At 38.5% G+C, this 24,458-nt stretch overlaps 1 protein-coding gene across 1 annotated transcript in view; it reads left to right on the forward strand.

Moving 5' to 3' along the window:
* Positions 1-24,458, forward strand: part of NWD2 (NACHT and WD repeat domain containing 2) — a 58,097-nt gene that overhangs the window by 20,746 nt on the left and 12,893 nt on the right. The window contains exons 2-3 of the mRNA XM_034064935.1: positions 2,053-2,141; positions 8,720-8,836. Coding sequence (XP_033920826.1) covers positions 2,053-2,141; positions 8,720-8,836 — 206 coding nt within the window. The remainder of the gene's footprint in view (positions 1-2,052; positions 2,142-8,719; positions 8,837-24,458) is intronic.

Genomic DNA, 24,458 nt, shown 5'->3' on the forward strand with positions numbered 1-24,458 from the left:
CATAGTACATTGTCATTACCTTTGTTATACTGTTTGTTACTACCTCAAAGAGCTTGACTCCATCATCTCTGTAAGTGCCTTACAAGTGTTTGCAGGCTATGACTAGGTCCCGCTTCTGTTCTTCACTCAACTAACAAGCCCAGATTCCTCAATCTCTTCTTGTAGGCCATGTTCTCTTGTCCCCTGACTGTCTCAGTAGCTTCTCCAATTTCCTCCCCATCCTCCTGATTTGGGGTGCCCAGAGCTGGGTACAGCACTCCTAATGCAGCCTCCTCAGTGCCAGGGAGAGGAAGGTAGTAACTTCCTGAGAGGTAAGTGAGGAGAGAGAGAGTGAGGCCACACTCTTCTGAATGTATGCCAGGGCAGGGTCTATTTTATTTGCAGTTTTCAAATTGGGTATATAAAAGCTGTGCACTTCGTATTTTGAATCTCGCCCTGAGTGGTGTTCTCACAGTCAATAGAAAGTTTGTGATGGAGCAAGGACCTCATGCTTTTGTACTGTTGTTTTCAGAACACATTAGCATAGTTAATATGTTTTAAAATATTAAATCATAAATACATAATATTGTTGCACTTAGGAGCTACTTAGGAAACTACCATGCCTTGACTTTTTTCCCCATCAAAAGTTTATGAAGAAAGAACCATGGTAATTCATATATACTCAATTAAACTCAAAAAAAGCTTTTAAACCTTTGTGGTATAGCCTTTTTACCTTGATGAAGATTTCACAAGAAATAATTCTCTGGAGGTGTTCTGGATTGCTTTCTATTTATAAACATAAGCAGTAATTTTACCACACATTTGTGTAATATTTCAAAGGTATATTTAAATATTAAGAAGAGTATTACGAATTTGATGTAATTAATTAAATTATGGAGTTCAAACTCTCCTAGAATTGCCAAAATAAAAAATACTATAAATCTGTGATCTTGATTCTATGAACAGATCTCTGACTTAAATCTATCAGCACTGATACACAAAACACTGATACACTATGGCTCTGATACACAAAACATTGTTAGATTTGTGTACATATATCTAGTATACAACAACATGGGGATTGTTAAATCAGTTTTAACCTATGCTTTGTTTTAGCTCAGTGATACAAATATTGCTTTAACTGCAGTAGATGTTCTCCATGATTCATAAGTTAACACTTCTATTTTTCATCACATGATGCTCAGATCTGTTGTTCTACAACAGTTGTGTTTTATTTTTAAAAATAACTTAGCAAAAGTATCATCCCTCATCCCTCTGTGTCTGAACTCAGTCGACACTGGTCATAATCTAGACCAAGTAAAATCCATCACACAACTTAGTCTTCTTGGGAAAGACAATAGAATTTCTCATCTATACAAGATTTCATTACTAACCAAATTTACTTCACATTTGACAGTATGTGGTATCTTTTATATAAATGTGTCTGGATCACTTTGGACAGAACTTAAACGTTTTGGTGTCATTGCCATTTTGTACTTTGTTATCAAAACATATGTCATTTTTGTATGATAAGAATATATGATGTCAGAAACGTGCGTTTAGTGTGATAGCAGAAATCATCTGGACCAAAATTTACTATAAATAATGCTTTTAACAGCTATATTTTGTCTAAGATAGCATCAGATTAAAGATGATGAAGAAAGTGATAGTGTTTGACACAATATTCTTAATTCATGTTATTGATCTATTCCTGAAGTACAGAGATCTCATTCATCTTTGGTATATCTCTTTGTCCCGTGATGTCTCTAATTCATAAAATTCAGCTTCTTGAAAGTTAAATAGAAGTCAAACCGATAAAGAAATTCTGACTGCTGAATTACAAAATTAGTTCAGCCAGAGTGTACTGAAATTTGCTGGAATATTAAGATGTGTCTGAAGCCTAATGTTGCACAACATACTGTTTGGGGATCAAATCCCAGTGCTTGATCATGGGGTGGAGGAGAGATTGGTGCATGTTAAGAGCTCTTTTTTTATGTGATAAATCTGTATTTCTGAATAAAAGAACCCAAGTTTATATAAATATTGTTAATAACATCTCTTTTGCCAACACAGATACAATGGCAGAAAGAAGTGCCCTAAGAGAACATGTGTATCCTAAGCTGAGAGAATTCTGCAGGGAAAACTATGGATTGGAATTTCAGGTGAGTTTTTGTTGTGTTGAATTTTGCATTATTTTTTCTTGAAATTAACCCTATCTAGAACAGATAACATTTTTAGGTGTAACTGGTAAAATAGAAAATTGTAACAAATGCATTTCACCTTATTTGTACCGAGTTGATGTGCTTAAATTATTTTACAGGCAGATTTGAGGTATATCCTAAATAGATGAAAACCGCAGTTTTACAATGCGAGATCACACTGATGATACAAGCAATAAGGCAACAAACTGACATCTTTCACAATAGAAACTTAATGAAACCAACTCTATTTTATATATTCAAAATATTTAAGAAGAAATAATGTTACATCTGAATTACCGAGTTATACTTCTAAATACTTCAGGGACTGTAGTGATCGGACAATAGGTTCAAACTTAAACAGGGGAGTTTTAGGTTAGATATAAGGAAGAAGTTTTTTACTATGAGGGTGGTGAGACACTGGAACAGGTTGCCCCAAGAAGGTGTGGTTGCCTCATCCCTGGCAGTGTTCAAGGCCAGGATGGATGAGGCCTTGAGCAACCTGATCTAGGGTGAAGCATCCCTGCCCTTAGAAGGGGGGTTGGAAATAGGTGCTCTTAAGGTCCTTTCCAACCCTGACTATTCTATGATTCCGTGATTCTATGAAACAATACTTAAGTTAAAGCAACCTATTTTTAATTTTGTGTAGTCAACATTGAAGTAGCACCATCTATATATTAACATAATTGTTACATTTACTACACCTGTGGGTTTGTTTTCCACTGTAATGTGGAAAATAATTTAACCAGTTGAATATTGAAACTGATTACCAAAATGAATTGAATATGGAACATTTCTATTGTGATTATATACTATGGAATTTGCTCACTTTAATGCCAATTGTAAAATTCCCATTGCTTCATTCAGTTCATATTTTCCTTTGTGTTATGGAAGACATATACCCATCCACAACTTTAGTAAGAACTAGTTGGTAATAAATTGCATTATAAGGCATTTAACTTAAAACACATGAGTTTGGCATCACAGTTAAAATCACTGGTGCTTTTAAGTCAGCTATATCCAAATTCCCAGTCCTGTAAAGTCATCAAGTAAAGTCCCGTATATGTCAGCAGGCCTGGAACTGGCTCTCTGCAAAGAGAAATACATGCAGTATGCTATGGTGTAAAAGTGGGTTTGGTTTTTGGTTTTTTTTTTCAGAAATTCTGGTTCTACATCCTCAAGCCTTCCTCACATACTAGTATTAACCTCCTGTCTTAGTGACCCCAAAAAACTCAGCTCTCCAGAGAGAAGCTTATTTGGAAACAGCGAACGCCTTTTATGCAACATCCTGTTCGTCCCAGTTTATTATTCTTGGCACACATGCAGCTGGTTTTTAATCAAAATAACAAGTTCTTAAATGATTATATTTGGTTTTAATTCCCTGAGTCACAGTGGAGTTGCTGAATCTGCATGGTGGCAAATTCCAGAGTGATTTTTGATTATGGCTATAGAAGAATTTCATCTGAAGGTCCTAGCTCATCAGCTGATTGGGAAGTCCCAGCTGCAGTGGCAGATGAAAGGAATAGCAAAAGATATTTAAATAATACAGTGTTTTTCTCCTGTTGCTACCATATGATATTAAGGGAAAATATAAACTCTTTATTTCTCAGTCATCTTTGAGGAGACATTTCAGTGATAGGAGGGAAATGTCTCTTCAAAGTAACCCACTGCTGAATTCTTTGTGAGAGAAAACGTCCTTCTTCAAATGGATTGTAATGTACTCTCTGAGGGAGGAATAATTAAGTTTACTCTGGTTGATACTCATGGGAGCAAAAAAAATTTTTATATAGTTTCAACACCAAGAGCATCCTTATGTGATACGAGGTCTGAGAGACAGCTCCACTGACACATTTCTGAAAACAGCTAGGAAGCTATCACATTTCTGTGGAAACACAGTAAAAAAGCTTGTACAAAAGATTACCAAGGGAAAGTTGTAAAGCATTTTGGAGGAGGGTCTGAGGTAGACTGTATCAAAACTTTTTTTTTTTTATTTTTCCATTCCTGATACACCGAGTTTCTTAGGCTAGCATATAGAACAGCCTTCCAGTGTCTGAAGAGGGCTTACAAGGATGATGCAGAGGGACTCTTCATTAGGGACCATAGTGACAGGACAAAGGGTTGTTTTGAGCAACCCATTCCACTGCCTCACCACCCTTACAGTAAAGAACTTCTTCCTTATATCCAATCTAAACCTCTGCTGTTTAAGTTTCAACCCGTTACCCCTTGTCCTATCACTACAGTCCCTAATGAAGAGTCCATCCCCAGCATCCTTATAGCCCACCTTCAGATACTGCAAGGCTGCTATGAGGTCTCCACGCAGCCTTCTCTTCTCCAGGCTGAACAGCCCCAACTTTCTCAGCCTGTCTTCATAGGGGAGGTGCTCCAGTCCCATGATCATCCTCGTGGCCCTCCTCTGGACTTGTTCTAACAGTTCCATGTCCTTTTTATGTTGAGGGCACCAGAACTGCACACAATACTCCAGGTGAGGTCTCATGAGAGCAGAGCAGAGGGGCAGGATCACCTCCTTTGACCTGCTGGTCACGCTCCTTTTGATGCAGCCCAGGATACAGTTGGCTTTCTGGGCTGCAAGCGCACACTGAAGCCGGCTCATGTTCATTTTCTCATCGACCAACACCCCCAAGTCTTTCTCTGCAGGGTTGCTCTGAATTTCCTTTTTGCCCAGCCTGTAGCTGTGCCTGGGATTGCTCTGACCCAGGTGTAGGACCTTGCACTTGGCATGGTTAAACTTCATGAGGTTGGCATCAGCCCACCTTACAAGTGTTTCAAAGTCCATCTGGATGGCATTCCTTCCCACCAGTGTGTCAACCAAACCACAGAGCTTGGTGCCATCAGCAAACTTGCTGAGGGCACACTCAATTCCATTGTCCATGTCAGTGACAAAGATGTTGAACAAGACCTGTCCCAACACCAATCCCTGAGGGACACCACTTGTTACTGGTCTCCAGCTGGACATTGAACCATTGACCACAACTCTGCATGAGGCCGTCCAGCCAGTTCTTTATCCACCGAGTGGTCCACCTATCAAACTGATGTCTCTCCAATTTAGAGACAAGGATGTCATGTGGGACAGTGTCGAATGCTTTGCACAAGTCCAGATAGATGACATCAACTGCTCTACCCCTGCCCATCAGTTCCATAGCCCTTTCATAGAAGGCCATCAAATTGGTCAGGCAGGATTTCCCCTTAGTGAAGCCATGCTGGCTGTCACCAAGCACCTTGTTGTTTTTTATGTGCCCTAGCATGCCTTCCAGGAGAATGTGCCCCAAGATTTTGCCAGGCACAGAGGTGAGACTGACTGCTCTGTAATTCCCCAGGTCATCCATTTTCTCCTTCTTGAAAATGGGGGTTATATTGCCCTTTTTCCAGTCATCAGGAACTTCACCTGACTGCCATGATTTTTCAAATATGATGGCCAGTGGCATAGCAACTTCATTTGCCAGCTCCTTCAGGACCCGTGGATGGATTTCATCAGGTCCCATGGACTTGTGCACACTCAGGTTCTTAAGATGGTCTTGAACCAGATCCTCTCGTACAGTGGGCCCAAGGTCTTCGTTCTCACAGTCCCTGCATCTGCCTTCCAAGACTTCAGTGGTGCAGTCAGAGCATTTGCCAGTGAAGGCTGAGGCAAAGAAGTCATTCAGAACCTCAGCTTTCCCCAAATCCAGGGTAGCCAGTTCTACTGATAGCTTCCGGAGGAGACCCATTTTGTCCATAGTCTTTTATCTGCTACATACCTAGAGAATCCCTTCCTGTTATCCTTCACATCCCTAGCCAAGTTTAATACTTGTTGGGCTTTAGCTTTCCTAAGCTGGTCCCTGTCTTTCCAGACAACATCCCTGTATTCTTCCCAGGCCACCTATCTTTTCTTCCACCTTTTATAAGCCTCTTTTTTCCTGTGATTTTTTCTCAGCAGCTCCTTATCCATCCAAGGGGATCTCCTGGCCCTCCTGCTGCACTTCCTTCTAGTCGGGATGCAACACTCCTGAGCTTGTAGTAGGTGATCCTTGAATATTAGCCAGCAGTCTTGCCCCCCCCCCGCCCTCTAAGGCTATGTCCCATGGATCATTGCTAAGCAGGTTCCTGAAGAGGCCAAAGTCTGCTCTCTTGAAGTCCAGGGCAGTGAGCTTGCTGCACACTCTTCTCACTGTCCTGAAGATCTCGAACTCAACCATCTCATAATTGCTACAACCAAGGCTGCCCTTGGAGCATCACATTTCTAACCAGCCCTTCCCTTCAAGCAGGGCATCTCTCCTTGTTGGCTCTTCTATTACTTGTAGAAGGAAGTTGTCTTCCACACAATCGAGGAACCTCCTGGATTGCTTGTGCGAGGCCATAGCGTTGCTTCAACAGATATCAATGTGGTTGAAGTCCCCCATGAGACAAAGTGCCTGTGAGCATGAGGCTGTTCCTATCTGTCTATAGTGCACTTCATCCACAGATTCTGCTTGATCAGGCAGTCTGTAACAGATCCCCACAGTAATGTCCCCCATAGCTGTTCTCCCTTTAACCCTGACCCACAAACTCTCTGTTGACTACTCACCTGTCCCCAGACCTGTCTCCAGCCTATCCCTAACATAAATAGCAACTCCCCCTCTTCATCTGCAGGGCTTGTCTAAAGAGCCTGTAACCTGCCATTCCAACACTCCAGTCATAGGAGCCATCCCACCATGTTTCTGTGATACCTCTAACATTATAACACACAGAAAGCAGCTGCCTAGCCACTACAATATCTGCTATTCTGGGGAATTTCCTCTTCACATTTACAGAATTAACATGATTTTTTAACATTTAATTAAAATAGAAATTGCTTTTATGTTTCAGATGAGCTTGAGCTGCACAATAAATTCATTCAATCAGTAACTCAAATATTTTTAACTGTATGCTAAGATGCTTTAATTTTATGACTAGAATGCTTAAGCTTTATCATACATCATTCAAGTAATCAGACAGTTGAATGCAATGTGAAGTTCAGTAATGAAGTCATAGTGATAAATAACAGAAGGGAGGGAGGAAGACAGAACTCTTTTTTCCTAATCAGACTGAAAGAAAAGGACAGTGCAAATGAGGGAAATAAGAAGGCTGTTTGAGATGCAGTTTTGTAAAGCAGAAGCTGCTTGTTCCAGCAAAATTTTGTAACAAGAGTTTCTGTGAAAAATAAAGATATTAAGTGCATTTTTTGACAGTGTAAGCTAAAATGCATTCTATACATTGGGCTATTTCACTCGTCATCAGTCAAGATGGTACATTATCTCTCGTGTTTGGCAACAGTGTGCAGCAAACACTGACAACCATCCCAAACTTTTCTGGCAGAAATTCCAATGAGACAGTTGGTAGTGGTATTAAACATGGGCATTAATAGTTATAGAATTAGGTCTAAAACCTTGGCATTTATTGTTATGAGATATTTTCAAAGGAGATTATCCAGTTGTATACAAACCAGTGAATTTTACTTTTACATCAACCCATTATTAGTTGTTATATTAGGTCTTCAGGCTGATTGTGTTTCTCATAGAAACAGCAGAGTGCTTCCACTGTACAAGTAATGTTACATCAAATTATACAAATTATTATACAAATTGTACAAATTCTGTTACAAATAACAATATTGTAATATATTCATGTCACATTATATTTTTTAACTACCCATTTGGACTTTCTTTTTTGTTCAAGTTACATAGATGATGTTAACAATCAATAGTAGCTTAAAGGAGAGACTAGTAGCATGTACCCTAAGTTTTATTCCAAAAGAAATGTATATATATGATTTCTACTCTTTTAAACTTAATTTTCCACAGTAAGAATTCAGCCTTTTAGTTAAAATGTGTAGTGAAATCACACTTCATTGCTTAATTTCTTCAAATAAGTTTAACATCCACAGTCCAGTTTCTTCCAGTTTGTTTGCAGCTAATTACCATCACAAAACTAAGTCTGTAGCTACAGATGAAAAGCTGAGCAGCAGTCTGCCATTGCATATCTATACAATCTCTGCTTCTAAAGTAACAAAGACCAGCTAACAAAAGAAGTACGATAGTACAGTTGCACATATTATTTCTTTTGAGCCATGCACACAGGATGAGTTTATATCCTGTGGATACAAGTGACACAAGGTGTCAAGTCATGGTCTTGACTGTGATCCACAGCAAAACTTCCATTCATTTCCATGGATCCAGGATTTTATCAATGCTTTTGTCATTATTCTTACCTATCCATTATATGCAATTTAGTAGCAAGTATAGCCTGCATCAAATCAAGATCTTGTCATGCTAATGTCTGCAAAGAAATATTAATATAAAATGAGAGACTGTCCCAGGAGGGACTACCTGGGAGGGAAAATAAGAGGCTTGAATTGTCATTCATCTAAGGAAACCCTGCCAATCTGTGTAAAGACTGGATATAGACCTCATTGCCTTTTACTGCACTGCAGAACAGTGCTTAGCAGTACACAAAATGATTGAAAAGTTAATTTTTAATAGGTAAAAAGGGCATATGATAAAGTAACAATGTTGCATACTGTTTTCCAGGTCATAGACCTATACTGGGGAGTTGAAGCAGATGAATGGGACAGTCCTGAGCTACAAAAGAGTCGTATGAAGCTGTTAGAAGATTGCTTGAAAAGTTCTGCAGGTCCATGTTTTGTTGTGGGTATAAAAATACTGTTTTACTTTACAACAAAAATACAATGTCAGCTATCCTAACATGCATGATTCAGTAACAAATGTGTTCCTTTCTTCTTTCTAAAATATTTTATATTCCTCACTATACATTAGTTATACTGCATCCAGTTGTTTCCCTATACAGCAGATTAACAGTGATTACTCAGTGTTAACAGAGAAGAAAGAAGAATAATTCATGATCAGTCCCATAGTAAGGTGGGTTTAGAAACCATGAGATATGACTGTAATACTAGAACAACAGAAGTATGAACTACTTATTTAAGGAGGCCACTCTTAATTAATTCTTGGCACTTCTCACACATGCTGGCCTAGAAGGACATGCTTACAAAAGTACAGCAGCAGCAAAGAACTATCTGCTATGACCTGCATTTTGCTGTTTTGTGTCATAAACCCAGGGTAAAATGCCTGGTATTAGCGTGTGAAAAGACTGGAGGTCAGTGACAACCTGAGGAGGCTCTGAGACTTTTTTTTTTCCTCCTCTGTCTTCTCTTTACTGTTGCCAGAACAACAGTTGATTTTAGGATTCTTCAGTAGTCAGTGAAGCCAGCAAAAAAAGATAAATTTTTACTGGATTGTCCTATTAGACCCAAAGGAGAGACTAAACCACTTCACATCAGTGGTTTAGGAGCTTTATATATTTATTTCAGTGTAAGAGAGATCTTTTTCTGTAGACGATGCTGTTGGTTTTCATCAAGCTCAACAGTCTTCAGCTGTCCTTTACAGCTTTTACAGCTGAAGCAGCATGAATTTATGAAGTCATGCCAAACATTGTGTGGGGTTCTAGTAGTTGAAAGGCACTGGGAGTAGGCACTGTCCTGACATAACTGCCAGGTATGCTTTCCCCCCTTCTAGTTAATCACATACAATAGATTTTGCTGTCACTGATTTTGTATTAAATACACAATTCAGAGTAGTGCATTTTTTTTCTCTTTCTTCTGTGCTTAGAAAGAGTTATACCATGTTTTAATATGAGCACAGTTAACTTGAAAAATATTTAAAGACCAGATCAGTGCACGGTATGCTGACTGTTTTAGTTTTCATTGCACAGACCAAAATATATGACTTTTAATAAATGCATTTTCCCAGCTGCTTAAAGAGTAACATACCTTTTTTATCTGTGAAGGGTAAGGCTATTCTTTAACTTACTGGGCTTATCTAGATAGAGAGTCTCTCTAATGAGATTCACTATTCAGTGGTATATACTGCATATTTACAGTATCTATTAATGCATCAAAACTATAGAAAAAATTATTTGGGAAGAATGTGGGTTTACTTTGTGTATGAGAAGTTCTGTGTGCAAGGGAAACTTCAGTAAAAGTACAAAAACAGCCACAATGAGTAGGGTTTGCTGTGATCAAGGATACTTCTCTGAAAATATATTTACATTATTCCAAAACATATTTAATTTCTTATGAGCTGCCTTGAGGGCCCGTCTTTGTGAGAAATAAATGGGGGATATGCAACAAATATTTTTCTATGCATAGTTGCTGGAGAGTAGAGATATTATGATAAATCTCAAGTTAAATTAACTTCTGTAAAACTCTTCACCTGTGTTTAGGAGAATTACCAACATTATTTTAAGGCAAAGTGCTTGCAGAGAAAAAAATAGACATCCTGCCAACATTAGATAAATACAGTTCCAGTTTCATTATAGTGCTGTAGATATACCAGAGCATACAGAGCAAGACAGACTCATTCAGTATCTGTCCATCAAGCTGAATATTTTTAAGTAAACATACCCAATCCTACTTCACTGTTTTTTTCAATTATTATACTGTTACTATAAGTTTTACTGAATTACAAGCATTTTGATATTACATGTCTTTATTACAAGTTTTCTTGTAATAAAGTCTGAAAGTAAAAAAATTACATTGCTTCTGTTTACTGCTGGTATACTACTAATTGTCCTCTCCATGATCACTTGTTTATTGCACCTGGAAGGGTACTGGAAATGCTTATAGTTTAGACATCAAAGGACATCTGCCACTCTCCTTTGACAGCTTAATTCAATGGAAAACAATTTTAAGACCATGCCTTTGCTCTTCTAGATTTTGGTTTCTATATTTGTTAAGAAAATAATTTAGAAAAGGTAGATTTCTCCTCTATACTTGAAAGTAGCTAAGTGAACTCTAATTCTTAGAGTTGTCATATAAGGCAGAGAAGAGTTCTGAAAAAAAATCAAGTCCTTGATTTATTTTTTTAAAAAAGAAGAATTTTAAAGATGCAGGGAACTGAAACCACAGAATCCTATGGGGATAGAAGGTATACAAAAGACTGCCTGCTGTGAAGGCTGGAGATCACTTCCTTCCATGCCAAAGATTAGGTAAACAGCAAGCTGCAGCATGTGTTGTTCCATGTTTCTATCACACCCTTACAACCATCTCACTAGCTGTTTCATTCACCAGTTTGTCTCACTCTGTTATTTAGCTTCAGAGTCCTGGGGAATGAAGGCCATCCTCAGCACTTGACCATAAAGAGCCCAGAGCTTGGAGTGCCAAGTCTGGGCTGGGTTTGATACCATCATGACACTGTTTTTCACAAGCACATACTGGCCCAGATCTTTAGAGGGTTTGGGTAGCTTCCATCTGATGTGACTAAATTTAGTTTTCTGGGTTTATTTTTCTTCTTTCTATCTTCCCTTTGATGAAAATCCAGAGTTGGAATAGAAGGGCATGGCGTTTTTCCTGGAGCAACACCCAGTGTCCTTAGACATGGATGTTCTAAAATCTCTGTGAAATAGTGAAGGAAACCTTGTTGTGTTTATGCATATGTTTATGCATATTTTAGCAGCTCAGAATTTTGAAGCTGTTAAGAATTGCCTGCCTGATACTGTTACTAAGGAAATCATAAATTTGAAACTGAGCAAAACAGCTAACAAAGAGGTTGCAGTAAACCAATGTCTCCAATATTCCAGGTTTTCCAAATATGGGCCAGAGTGATACCTCTCCCAATGACTGTACCAGCAAAACTACAGAAACCTCTTCACATACATTTGTTTTTTGCTCTGTTGTACCTTAGGACGATGGAGTTTATTTCATTTACAACATAAATTGATGATTCTACTCCAACAACCATAATCAGTTTGAATTTATAGTAACATAATTAAAAACTGACTGTGGCACAGCAGGCTTTGGGAAACTTCCCATTTCTTGAGAAAGTTCTATAAAATGTGCCACTTCCATTCAGCTGGCATTTTTTTAACTTTTCAATTACCACTTTCTTAATTCAAACACAGATCTCGGATTAAATTGGACTATTCAGAATTAACTAGGAGATAAGGGTTGATTTTTATAAAGTGTTTCTTAATGGCACTTTGTGCCTGCATTGTGATATCAGATGGAGAGAAATGAAAATGAGTTCTTAAATTAGTGCAGTGAATAAATTGGAAGTCCTAAGCTTTTATTCAGGTACGAAAGAACAAAATCCAAATGAACACATATTCATAAACACAAAGGAAGAAGCACTTTTGAAAAAATGGGTAATTAATTTCCTGTGACAATGTTTTGGGTATGTATAGTCCCTCTCTTGGCTACTGCCTGAGTTCTGTCAACACTTGATCCAATTAAGGGAGAGAGGAGCTGGTTTGTTTTTTTTTTTGTTAGGTTGTGTTTTTGATGTGTAAAATCAGTGCCTACTATATGTGATAGTTTAAAAACTTTTAGCCTTTACTGTAGGTAAAAACATACCATGCTATTTTTGATCTACAGAATAATTTATGAAGATTTATTTATGAGGGGAACAGTACTATTTCTGCAGGAAAAATACTTTCCATAAAATTTTATGCAGAAATCATACTGGTTGTCTCTGGAATCTACATGGGGAGACTGAAATGCAGTGTATTTATTAAGCTGTGAACTGCTTAAACTCTTCATTGCATAACAATACCAAAGACAAAATACATTCAGTATATCACTGTAACCTTTACATTTTGTTGACTCGTGTTTGCTAGTAAATTCATAAGAGAAGGCAATATAAACAGGATGGCAGACTGGCAATAAAGGTTATATCATCCCACAACTGATTATGAACAGGATTTATCTACTGTGGACCTAGTCTCAATATCTTTTAACAACTAACAGAAAGATATAAGTACCTCCAACAATATCTGAGTCATCTTCTGGGTGACTCTTTCCATTAACAGCAAGGAAATGCTAGAGAGTTGAGATGCTAATTTAGGAACCCAATTACAGTGTTTGGTACCAATTAAGACCTTGACCTATTTAGGGTGTCTTTAGTCTACAGTGGTTATTTTACTGCCCTTTTATCAGGGTTCCTTAACTACTACTCCAGTACTAACCTGATGCTGATTATGCCTTAGTAGACATAAGAGAATTGTCAGGATTCTCTGCGTTTCTCTTCAAACACAAGAAGTTACAACACATGGGTGCTCTCCTCTATCTGTGTGGCACCTCGCAGTCTCTTCCTGAACTGCAGGTCTTGTGTGACTACATTCTAAAAACTTGTAAAATGAGATGGAGAAATGGAAATTAAATGTTAGTTTGTCACCTGTAATGGTTTGCACAATTAAATATGTCTGGGTTTGTACAAGCTTAAGATTCTTTTCACCCTTCATTCAGATCATCTGGTTCAAAGAACAGTAAAGATATTTTCTACCTACTTTGAACAGCTAGTGTAATTTATATTTATCATTTTAAAATACATTTACATTGCAATTTACATTGTCCCTCTAATTATTGACAACTTGTTGTTAATTTCAGTATTAATGAACCATTAACAAACACCTAGAATTACGAAATCGGGATTCCAGTAGGATAAGAGAATATTGGCAATTTACAATATTGGGCATGTCCTTAAATCACCCTGAAATTGAAGATGAAATATAGAAAATTGGAGTGAAATGGTTTTTTACATGTTTGGATCTTTTTGTTCCTACAGTGCAATGCATGCTTTAATCATTCCATGAAGTACACTACTACTTAGTTCTCTTTGCTGAGTACAAATGGTTGATAATTAGTTCTGAGCACATTCCGTCTCAGAGAAAATTCCAAATTATATTCCCCACCAGCTCTACTGAATCTCTTCAACTCCCATTTCAGTTCTGGTGTTACTTTAGGGTTTATCCCTAATAAGAAAATGAAATATATAGAGGTTCTGGAACACCTGAGTCACATTTTCTTTTGCTCTTCTGGGAAAATTGCCACACATTTTAAGTTAGGGACGCTAAACTTAGTCAGATGTGCCTATATTTAAATAGCCAGCTTATTAAGAATGCTATGCACCTAGTGCTCCTTGGGAATTCAGCAGAAGTTACAAGTGCTTGATACATTTCAAAATCTAATTTTCCTCCAGGAAGCAGCTCTAGATCTAGTTTTTATGTGAATGAGGAAAAACAGCTGGAACCAGACATGCCACAACAGCCTACCTCTCCAAGTGAAGTTTATTCCAAGAAACAAATATTGAATCATGAATATTCTTCATACTCCACACCTGATGCAAAACCCATTCAAACAAGAACTCCCTCTAACAAAGGAGGGTTTGGAGTCATAAAGCATATCAGAAATGGCTCCATAAGCCTTGTTGGCATAAATCTGAAGTAAAGTATACATCTGCAGACGTTAATCCTGTTTTAGATGGACTTTGGCAACAGGAAAGATTTTTCTCAAAGCAGAGCTTTGTATATTTTTTGAAGGCCTTAAAAACAGATAAAGTGATTAAGCTTTAAATACATAGTATGCAACTTTCCTGTCAGCAAGCCTTGGCCTTTCACAGCCTCCAGACTAACAGGCAAAGAGTGTATATCCCTTTCCATGTTGTTTATCCCTGAACAACAGATATACACAGAGTAGAATCAAAGATGGGGTATTATTATATGATTAAGCTATTGTGAGTTCCTTGATCGGCTTCAGGGCTGGGAATTTATTTTCCTGTGAATTTCTCTAAATCTAAAATCTAGAGTCTAAAAATGCTTGCCCATTTTTTAAACATATCCCATTGAAAATAGCATCATCAGGCAGCTTTTCCATGGAACATAGAAACTGCATGGGTTTCGATGTAGTCTTAAAATAGCTTGCATTTTCAGCTTGCAGTCAGAAAACTCTACATATTTTCTGCTAATTCACCGTGTTTGTTTTTCTTGACATAAGTAGAACTTTTGGTGCTTCCTTCCAGGAAGGTTAAGCATTACATTTAATAATGTAATATTAATGAGAACAAGATAAGTATGAACTCAAATTTCCATCATTGAATGTAATGTGTAGAGGAAAAAAATAGGCTGCATGAGATTTATTTTCTGTTTACCCTCAAGAGCTTTACCAAACCATCCTCTGAGGTAGTATTGTAATCAGCTAGATATAATGGTCTGCTCTACAAATGAAACAGACATCAGCTGTTCTGCAGAAGTGGGGGGGGGGGGGTGGGGGGTGGGAAGGGGAATCCTAAACCTTGAAGTGATAATTCTATGTAAAGAAACAGCATACTTCACAATATTTTTAGCAGGCAGTTGATAACTTCAGAGAGTTGATAAGTTCTTAATGCTGTTACTTGCACCTAGTGCATGTAACTTCCCTTTTCTCAAACAGAGTAAACAAACACCTACCCATAAAGTAACTAGTTTTTACAGTGTTCTTCATAGTGGTAGATTTTAGAAGAACTCAGAATAGTAGTGCTACTCATCACTGGAAAAATAGCTCATTGCCTGGCCACATAATTTTGCACAGAGCATATACTGCCTCTCAGTCATGCCATTACATGGCATAGGCAAGACAGTGCTTTTATAGAAAGAAGTGTCATGATCTGATGTTCTTTTCTTTGCTATATTTCATTTGTTTTCATGGGGATTTACTATAGATTTTTTAAATATTTGGCTAATGACTTAACCTATTACCTGCAGGCAGTATTTAGTGCAGAGTGCTTGTATGCTTACCATTAAATCTGATTACCTTTTAGTTAAAAAGTGCTAGAAAACCCATGAAGATATCCCAATAGAAAGCTACTATAGGTAAGGCTTTATTTAGATCTATTCCATTGTTGAAGAACTATGGCAAGTGGAAGCTAAGAGGATCTGTAAGGGTGATATTTTTTCATCTATATTATAAATGTAAAACTAACATTAGGGAGATTTGAAAAATAACAGGTTTTTTAAGGTGGCTTTATGAAAAGATTGATTTATATTTAATATAAGATGAAATATAAGGGTTAACATTCTCATTGCAATATTTGGTGATGTGAATGGGATACAAAGATTGTTGACACTCTGAATATTTCAAGTACCCATGGAATTACAGTCTCACCTCTGTGCCTGGCAAAATCTTGGGGCACATTCTCCTGGAAGGCAGGTTTTCATTTGTAGGCTCAATGAATACCAATCTGTTTAGCTCTGATAAGAAGGAAAAAAAATAAAATAAGTTCACAGTGAAATTTCATATCATATTAGAATATTTAGTACTCCTAAAGTTGGGAGAACTGTTAAAAATTCTGTTTACCATCATTGATCTCTGCCTCTGATAATGGTTGTTAATTAACACTTTCCAGTACCTTCATAGTGGCTATGTATGTTACTGAGAAACACAGCTTAACTGTATTACAGAAGAACATAAATATATAGGTCCATTTCTAATAAAGAAATACAGTGTGCTTACAATAGGATTTGGATGGGTTTTGCAGCCCTAATAACCCGTCCTCAGTTGCTGCAGTTTTGGAGGTTATTGCAGAAGAGATGTCTGTCTGTCAATCCCATAAACACCTGATTCATCTCTCGTTCCCATGCTCAAATTTACCTGAACCTAAGCCCTTTGGCTCATCATTTATCAAATAATGGTAATTTAGAAACTAAGCAGTCCTTCTGATAGAAGATTAGCAAGATGGTATTTTCCCAGAAAATAAATATATGGCCCCTTCTTTTTAGAGGGTACCTGGGTGCAGCACCCTTGCTTATATACAAAGTGTATCAAAGAAGGCAGTAAGAATCATAGAATCATAGAATCATAGAATAGTAAGAATGCAGAAGACTCCTAGCTTTTAACTCCAGGTTTTGGTGTCCAGAAGCCAGTGCCCTGTCCTGGTAGGTCAGTGTCATCTTTCTGACTCCATGATGCCTCTATCTCTGGATTCTGAGTAAGGCACATTAAACAGCAACAGTAGGAGGAACTTTTCTTCATTAGCCATATTCTACCTATGAGATGCAGGATTTCAAACCATTTCAGAGTTCCTTCCTGCTCAGGTGACTGTTATGGTTATTTTACAAAGCAAGGGGAGGTTACACCACCATGCAGCACTCTAAAAGACAAGATTGATCTACTTGCTGTTTCCAGGACAGCTGTTTTATCTAGTCTCTGTAAGAAGGGTGGTGATTTCCACAGACAAGGTTATTGACTCCAGACTGGGCTGTGTGCTAAAGCCTTTTATTAAAACTACCCCTGTAGCTTGCTTTTCTACCCAGCTTCACTGTTATGAAATGTTGTAGGACCTGTCAGAAAGTTGACAGGAATCTGGATTGCAGTAGGAGTTACCTGTAAGGTCCTAAGCTTTATGTGAGAGGGAAAATTCCTGTTGAGAAATATCACACCCTATTTAAAGAAAAAAGAAATTAAAAAATTAAACTGAGAATGCTACATTTGCTCAGAGGAGGATCAGTGAGTGAGCAGATCGCATCTGTAGCCACAGGTAGGCAGTGTGCCTCTAGAGTGGTACAGAAACACACTGGTTGGAGGAAGGACTTTTCACAGACCCATAGAATAGTTAGGGTTGGAAAGGACCTTAAGATCATCTAGTTCCAACCCCCCTGCCATGGGCAGGGACACCTCACCCAAGGCTTCATCCAACCTGGTCTTGAACACTGCCAGGGATGGAGCATTCACAACCTCCCTGGGCAACCCATTCCCGTGCCTCACCACCCTAACAGTAAAAAATATCTTCCTTATATCCAGTCTAAACCTCTGCTGTTTAAGATTCAACCCATTACTCCTTGACCTATCACTACAGTCCCTAATGAATAGTCTCTCACCAGCATCCCTGTAGGCCCCCTTCAAATACTGGAAGGCTGTTATGAGGTCTCCATGCAGCCTTTTCTTCTCCAGGCTGAACAGCCCCAACTTTCTCAGCCTGTCTTCATATGGGAGGTGCTCCAGTCCCCTGATCATCCTCGTGGCCCTCCTCTGGACTTGTTCCCAAAGTTCCATGTCCTTTTTATGTTGAGGGCACCAGAACTGCACACAATACTCCAGGTGAGGTCTCATGAGAGCAGAGCAGAGGAGCAGGATCACCTCCTTTGACCTGCTTTTGATGCAGCCCAGAATATGGTTGGCTTTCTGGGCTGCAAGCGCACACTGAAGCCGGCTCATGTTCATTTTCTCATTGACCAACACCCCCAAGTCCTTCTCCGCAGGGCTGCTCTGATTCTCTTCTCTGCCCAACCTGTAGCTGTGCCTGGGATTGCTCTGACCCAGGTGTAGGACCTTGCACTTGGCATGGTTAAACTTCATGAGGTTGGCATCAGCCCACCTTACAAGTGTTTCAAAGTCCCTCTGGATGGCATTCCTTCCCACCAGTGTGTCAACCAAACCACAGAGCTTGGTGCCATCAGCAAACTTGCTGAGGGCGCATTCAATCCCACTGTCCATGTCAGCGACAAAGATGTTGAACAAGACCGGTCCCAACACCAATCCCTGAGGGACACCACTTGTTACTGGTCTCCAGCTGGACATTGAACCGTTGACCACAACTCTGCATGAGGCCATCCAGCCAGTTCTTTATCCACCGAGTGGTCCACCTATCAAACTGATGTCTCTCCAATTTAGAGACAAGGATGTCATGTGGGACAGTGTCGAATGCTTTGCACAAGTCCAGATAGATGACATCAACTGCTCTACCCCGGCCCATCAGTTCCATAGCCCTTTCATAGAAGGCCATCAAATTGGTCAGGCAGGATTTCCCCTTAGTGCAGCCATGTTGGCTGTCACCAAGCACCTTGTTGTTTTTTATGTGCCCTAGCATGCCTTCCAGGAGAATGTGCCCCAAGATTTTGCCAGGCACAGAGGTGAGACTGACTGCTCTGTAATTCCCCAGGTCATCCATTTTCCCCTTCTTGAAAATGAGGGTTATATTTCCCTTTTTCCAGTCATCAGGAACTTCACCTGACTGCCATGATTTTTCAAATATGATGGCCAGTGGCTTTACAACTTCATTCGCCAGCTCCTTCAGGACCTGCGGTTGGATTTCATCAGGTCTCATGGACTTGTGCACACTCAGGTTCTTATGATGGTCTCAAATCAGATCCTGTCGTCCAGTGGGCCCAAGGTCTTCGTTTTCACAGTCCCTGCGTCCGCCTTCCAAGACTTTTGAGTCCTTCCTCTAGCCTACCTTTATTCCCAGACCTTTTTGCTAATTTTGTTCTTTTTGACTGATTTTCTCACCTGAACCCATGCTCAGGGAGATCAGTGACATAGCAATGACAAACAGTGAAGGAAAAGGCAACAAAATGAACTAAACTGGTGCTTGACAATCATGTAGGACACCGGAGAAGGGATGTGGAAGGAAGACCTTTGATACTTTCCCAGCAGGAGAAAGGAGTGAGTTCTGATGAAGCAAAGTGTATCAGGGAAGTAGGCAATGAATTTCTTGTAGGGAAGTGCATTCAGTCTGTATGATGGACTGTTAGCTCCTACCCACTATGTCCTGAGAAATTATTTATCATTATTTCTTATCTCCCTACCACTAAGGAAAAGCTTTGAGATTTAGAAATATTGCACTGTGGGTGAAGTTCAGAGTTCAGGGAATTGGTTTATTTACAGCTGGATTTGGCTGCTCTCTTTAATTTTCTCAAAGATGGGTTAAGCATCAAGTAACTCCACTATCATTTTCTTCTTACACCTTATGTCAAAAAGATCTCTCACAGAAAGAGACTTCATCAATTGCACCTCATGCTTCCAGTCCCAATTCCAGTCAGCTTTCTTACAAGGTAGTCCAACAACCCTTTTTTCATGGAACTGAAACCAATACCTGTTTCAAGTTTCTGAAATACCTGTAGCCTCACCCCCACTGTACTTCTGCAATGCCTCTAGAGCAATAAGAGAGAAACTAGGGCATGACTGAAACAACACACAGCAATATTTCTCAAGCCAAGGAATATAAATGCATATCCAGGCAGATGGGGAAAAAAATAATCTCTTTCTCAGCACAGACATGTCTTTATTATGCCATCAGTTTTCTATTCACTTCAGTAATTTCAATTAAAAATTGTATTTCTTATTTTATGCTTTGTACAGTCAGCTGAAGTTCTAACACTAAATCTGTTAAATCCATAAGCTTCAACCAAAGGACAGAGGTATGGACACTATTATTATCACCTACATATGGAGAAAAATCAAATTCAAATGTTTGATATCACTGTATGGTTACATTTTTCCCTTAAAAACTAAATAGAACAAATAACATAAAGCAACAGTCCCATCCCTGCTTGTGCATAAATACACAAGCTCCTTTGCATATTGGCACTCAGAATAGAAATGCTGATTTTACAAGCTATCATTAGCCTCATTTTATAGATAGGCAATCTGAGGCAGTGGCAAAAGCACCAGGAAGTTACTAGTTTCCATACTGAAATGAATCAAAAGTGGAAAGAAGATTTAAGAGGTCTGCAGCAGCTCTGATGTTCTGTCTGCTAAGTTCAGTTGCCCTGCAGCTGCTGGCAGTAGAAGCAAACTGCTGTTCTGAAGGCACTTTGACCTGTACATCCTAGAAATCACAGATTACAACATTTGTAGCTTTTTTTTACATATTTTTGATTTCTAATGGAAGTATTTTGGGGAGACTTATCCCAATGTAACAACTTTTCTCCTTTGATCACCACCATGGAAAGACAAGAAAAGCAGTCACATGTATTTAACTGAAGAATATTCTCTCTGTGCTTGTATCAGGAGGTCCTGACACTGTACCATGTTGCAGCTAGAAGGAAAAGGAGTAGAGGTAGCTATTTTTGAGACATCTCTTGGGCACCAGTCACTCTGGAACTCTAGCTTCCTAAAATTTGGCTTCAATTAAATACATTATTACAGCCTTCTCCATCTTGGTTTCACTTGTTCAGTTCAGTTAAATTTAATGGCTTGGAGCTTGCCCTATTGAGCAATTAACATATATATATTCCATTGAGATTTTCAGTTAATTCGTCTATTTGTTTTTCTTCTTACTGAAATCATTAGTGCACTGGAAATAAATTTAAGTAAATATTCTTTTCTGGTTTCAGTTCTGATGATTCACTGTTGTTTAGCCATTAGCGTTTTTGTTTTGAGTTTGAAACAAATTGGCTCTTGTTCCCTTAAAGAAAGAAGGAAAAGAAAACGTACATTCTTTTCTGTTTGTTTCTGGTAGTAAATTCTCAGTTTCAATTCAAAACCTATTTATTTCTCACAAACAAGGTTCCAGCTAAGCCAGTTATTTTGGGTTTTGTTTTGTTTTTTATTTTTCCCCCAAAAAAAAGTATCTCTGGCTGTGCCTGAACATCTCATATCATATAAATAACTTCTACAGACTGCTAGAATAGAGTTACAATGTACTGCCAACAAACCAGAAAGACCTATAGTTCTACTAAATTTCTTTGAATGTGTTGTTAATAAAAGGCTCTTTTGGACTGTTTGTTCCAGATTTTTAAGATATGATTTTCCTCTCTGCTTGGTTATGTCAGTTCAGCCACATTTCCATAGATGAGGAGGGTAAACACACCCACACATCACACATTCTACGTACCTGCCCTGATTTGTATGTGACATCTAGGCAGGTTCACAAGGCAAGTGCACTGTGTTACAAACTCCAGATTTAATATGAAAGATAGGACATAGAATGTAGCCACTATACATATCAAAAGGAAGGTCTGAAAATGATGGAGCATTTCTCGTAGTTATGCTGAAGTGATTCTGTTTTCAATTCATACATACCTACATACCAATTGGAAGAAATTGAAGGACACCTCTGGGGCATCAGTGAGAACAGCCTTTCCCAACACCCTGCAATATGTGAACATACTGTCCCAAGGCATCTTAAAAGCACTTCAGCCCCTACAAGTCAAGCAGCTGGTGAAGAACCACTTGGTGCATCTCAGTGGCCCCTGAATACTGATGTTGGGTGCCATTCTCACCCTGGAGCATGAAGCATTCACTGCATCTTCAATAATTTGAGATAACTCTTTCTCCTAATGGAGCTGTCCAAATTTGGATGACTGATCTCAGTTTAAGTTTGCATTAATTTGAAGGCTGAAATGTGGGTCAGTCAGGACCTCATTCACAAGTGGGCAAAGCTTTCCTCCTTCAGTAATGAGCAGTTTCTGTAAGAGGAACAGGGCTGAGAATGAGGGACAGCTGCCACTACATACATAACTGATTGCTGCATACCTGTCACAGCTCTGAATTCCTGCCCAGGTTTAATTCCCTGCATCATATTACTAAGTCTGATGGAGAAAATAATACTTCCCATGCATCTTGCAAAAACAAGTTAAGGGTTGCTTAAATCTGGACACACAGAGGTATCTTAGGTTAAAAAATGAATTGTGGTTAGAATTAATTCTTTTAAAAGATTATTTCTTGAATGCTTGTTCTTCAGAAAGTTGGCAATTCAGGACTGCTGTGAGAAGAGGAAGAGAGGACACATGTATGCGCTTCAGTGACACATGTGGAACCTCACAAAGACCAAGAAGTAAAAGTGGTAGGACTGATTCCATGGAGCCCAGCAAAAGCCTATTGGATCAGATCATTCACCAGCAACAAAACTGTATTTTCAATTAATTTCTAGCTTTCTGTCTTGGCAAAAGAGCAAACAAATGTTGCCTTTAAGTTGGCAAGTATCTGAAATCACTTCACAAAACATTACAAATCTGACTTCTCAAATTACTTGGTTTGCAGATCTTAATATCTAATTTCTTTAAAAAAACAGGTTAATAAAACCAATCAGTAATGAATATAACTTGCTGTTATTTGAGAGCTTGTGTTTTATTAAAATATTCACTAAATATCTTAGCTGAAATTCAATGTATCTAAAATTTTAACTTTTCCTGTATTAATATAAGGTATGCTATTAGGGTTCATGAACATTTTAGTGATGATATCTGAACTAATTACATGACCTGCATAATGAATCCAGCATATCTCAAGATCAAATCCAAATGTGGTTTGTTTCCTCCTTTTGGTCATTATGGTGACTGTGCCTATAAATTTAATATCTTTCCATACCACAAACATTAGAAGGAAAATATTTCCCATCTTGATATAAACAGTAACTTTTTAATCTTGAGTTAATAGTAACTTCAGCCTCAGGCTCAACAAAGCTAACAAGACTACAAGCTGAGGTTGCTTTGTGTGAATTCTATAAAGTTCTGCTAGATACAAATGGTTGATGAGGGTTCTATACATGTTGTCAGCCTGGTAGCTTTAAACAGTTCAATCACCTTCAATCTAATGAATCTTTAATTTGTTGGTTTACTATTAAAGGAAAATGACTCATCAGGTGGGAGATTTTGATTCATAAGTCTGCATTTAAAATTGTCTCTTGGTACTGAACAGAGTGTAAACATTACTGTTCCCTTTAAAAATAATTTCCTATAATAATTATCAAAATGCTGCAATGTTGTTACCACAAATGGAAGTTTCAGGTTATTACTGTAGAGTACTATGATATTTTCCATTGAGGCCTGAAATAATGATAATTCTTATTTGCAGATTTAGGATGAAATAACACAAAGATTGTAGGAAATCATATTTTCTTTCAATGCTGTTACTTCATTTTTCTATGAAGAAAGCTGCATTTATTTGAATGCATTAGGAATACAGAGAAAGGGCAGATATCCATGCCAGAGGCTGCAAGCATGGATGGATGCAGTTCAGACACTGAAGCTTCTGGAAAAAAGTATGGCTCAGAGCATCTCATTTAGGCCTCTCCAACTACCTTGAGTGGTTTTGTGGTACACTTATACAGCCAGATATAAATTTAACAATAACGACACCAAAGGAATGGAGAGGAGGTGGCTATTCCCTGCTGCCAGCTAGGAGATACTTATAAGCCTCACCTCTGTGTCTAAACATGGGAAGGTGTCATTTTCACAGCCTGTGCATGCAAATGTTGTCCTAAGGCTGTCATGTAGCCTTACAAACAGGTTATTAAAATTCTAGCAAATACTTAGAGTCTGTTTATAGTCTTCAGCTTTTTTTGTTTTACTAGTCATCACTGTTAATGGAAAGCATGCAGTACATCTAGAGGAAGGTGTATTTAGTTGAGGAACTGTTCCCCAGGAACCTGGTGTGTTTATGTGACATAACCCAGCATTCAAGTATCAGTTTCTCTGTAGAAAACAGCTGCAGTTAGGCTGCATGCCTCCTGCTTCCAACACTGGGAGGTGATATTGCAGTCCTTTAGACAAACATTGTCAGTTACTTTTGTCCTCTCCAGAAAAATGACAAGGAGCTATGTTTCAATACCTCAGTTAAATAGGCAGTGAAACCAGGCAGTAAATTGAAGCTAGTTTGGAGTTATCAGAAAACACAGGAATTGCTCCATGAAGAGTTTTCTATCTCATAAATTTTTTACCACAATATTTTTCAAATGTTGTTGAGTCAAAGTCATAGACAGAGTCAGGTACTAATACCAG

This window comes from Melopsittacus undulatus, chromosome 7, assembly GCF_012275295.1.
Source record: "Melopsittacus undulatus isolate bMelUnd1 chromosome 7, bMelUnd1.mat.Z, whole genome shotgun sequence".
In the NCBI taxonomy this organism is placed as follows: domain Eukaryota; kingdom Metazoa; phylum Chordata; class Aves; order Psittaciformes; family Psittaculidae; genus Melopsittacus; species Melopsittacus undulatus.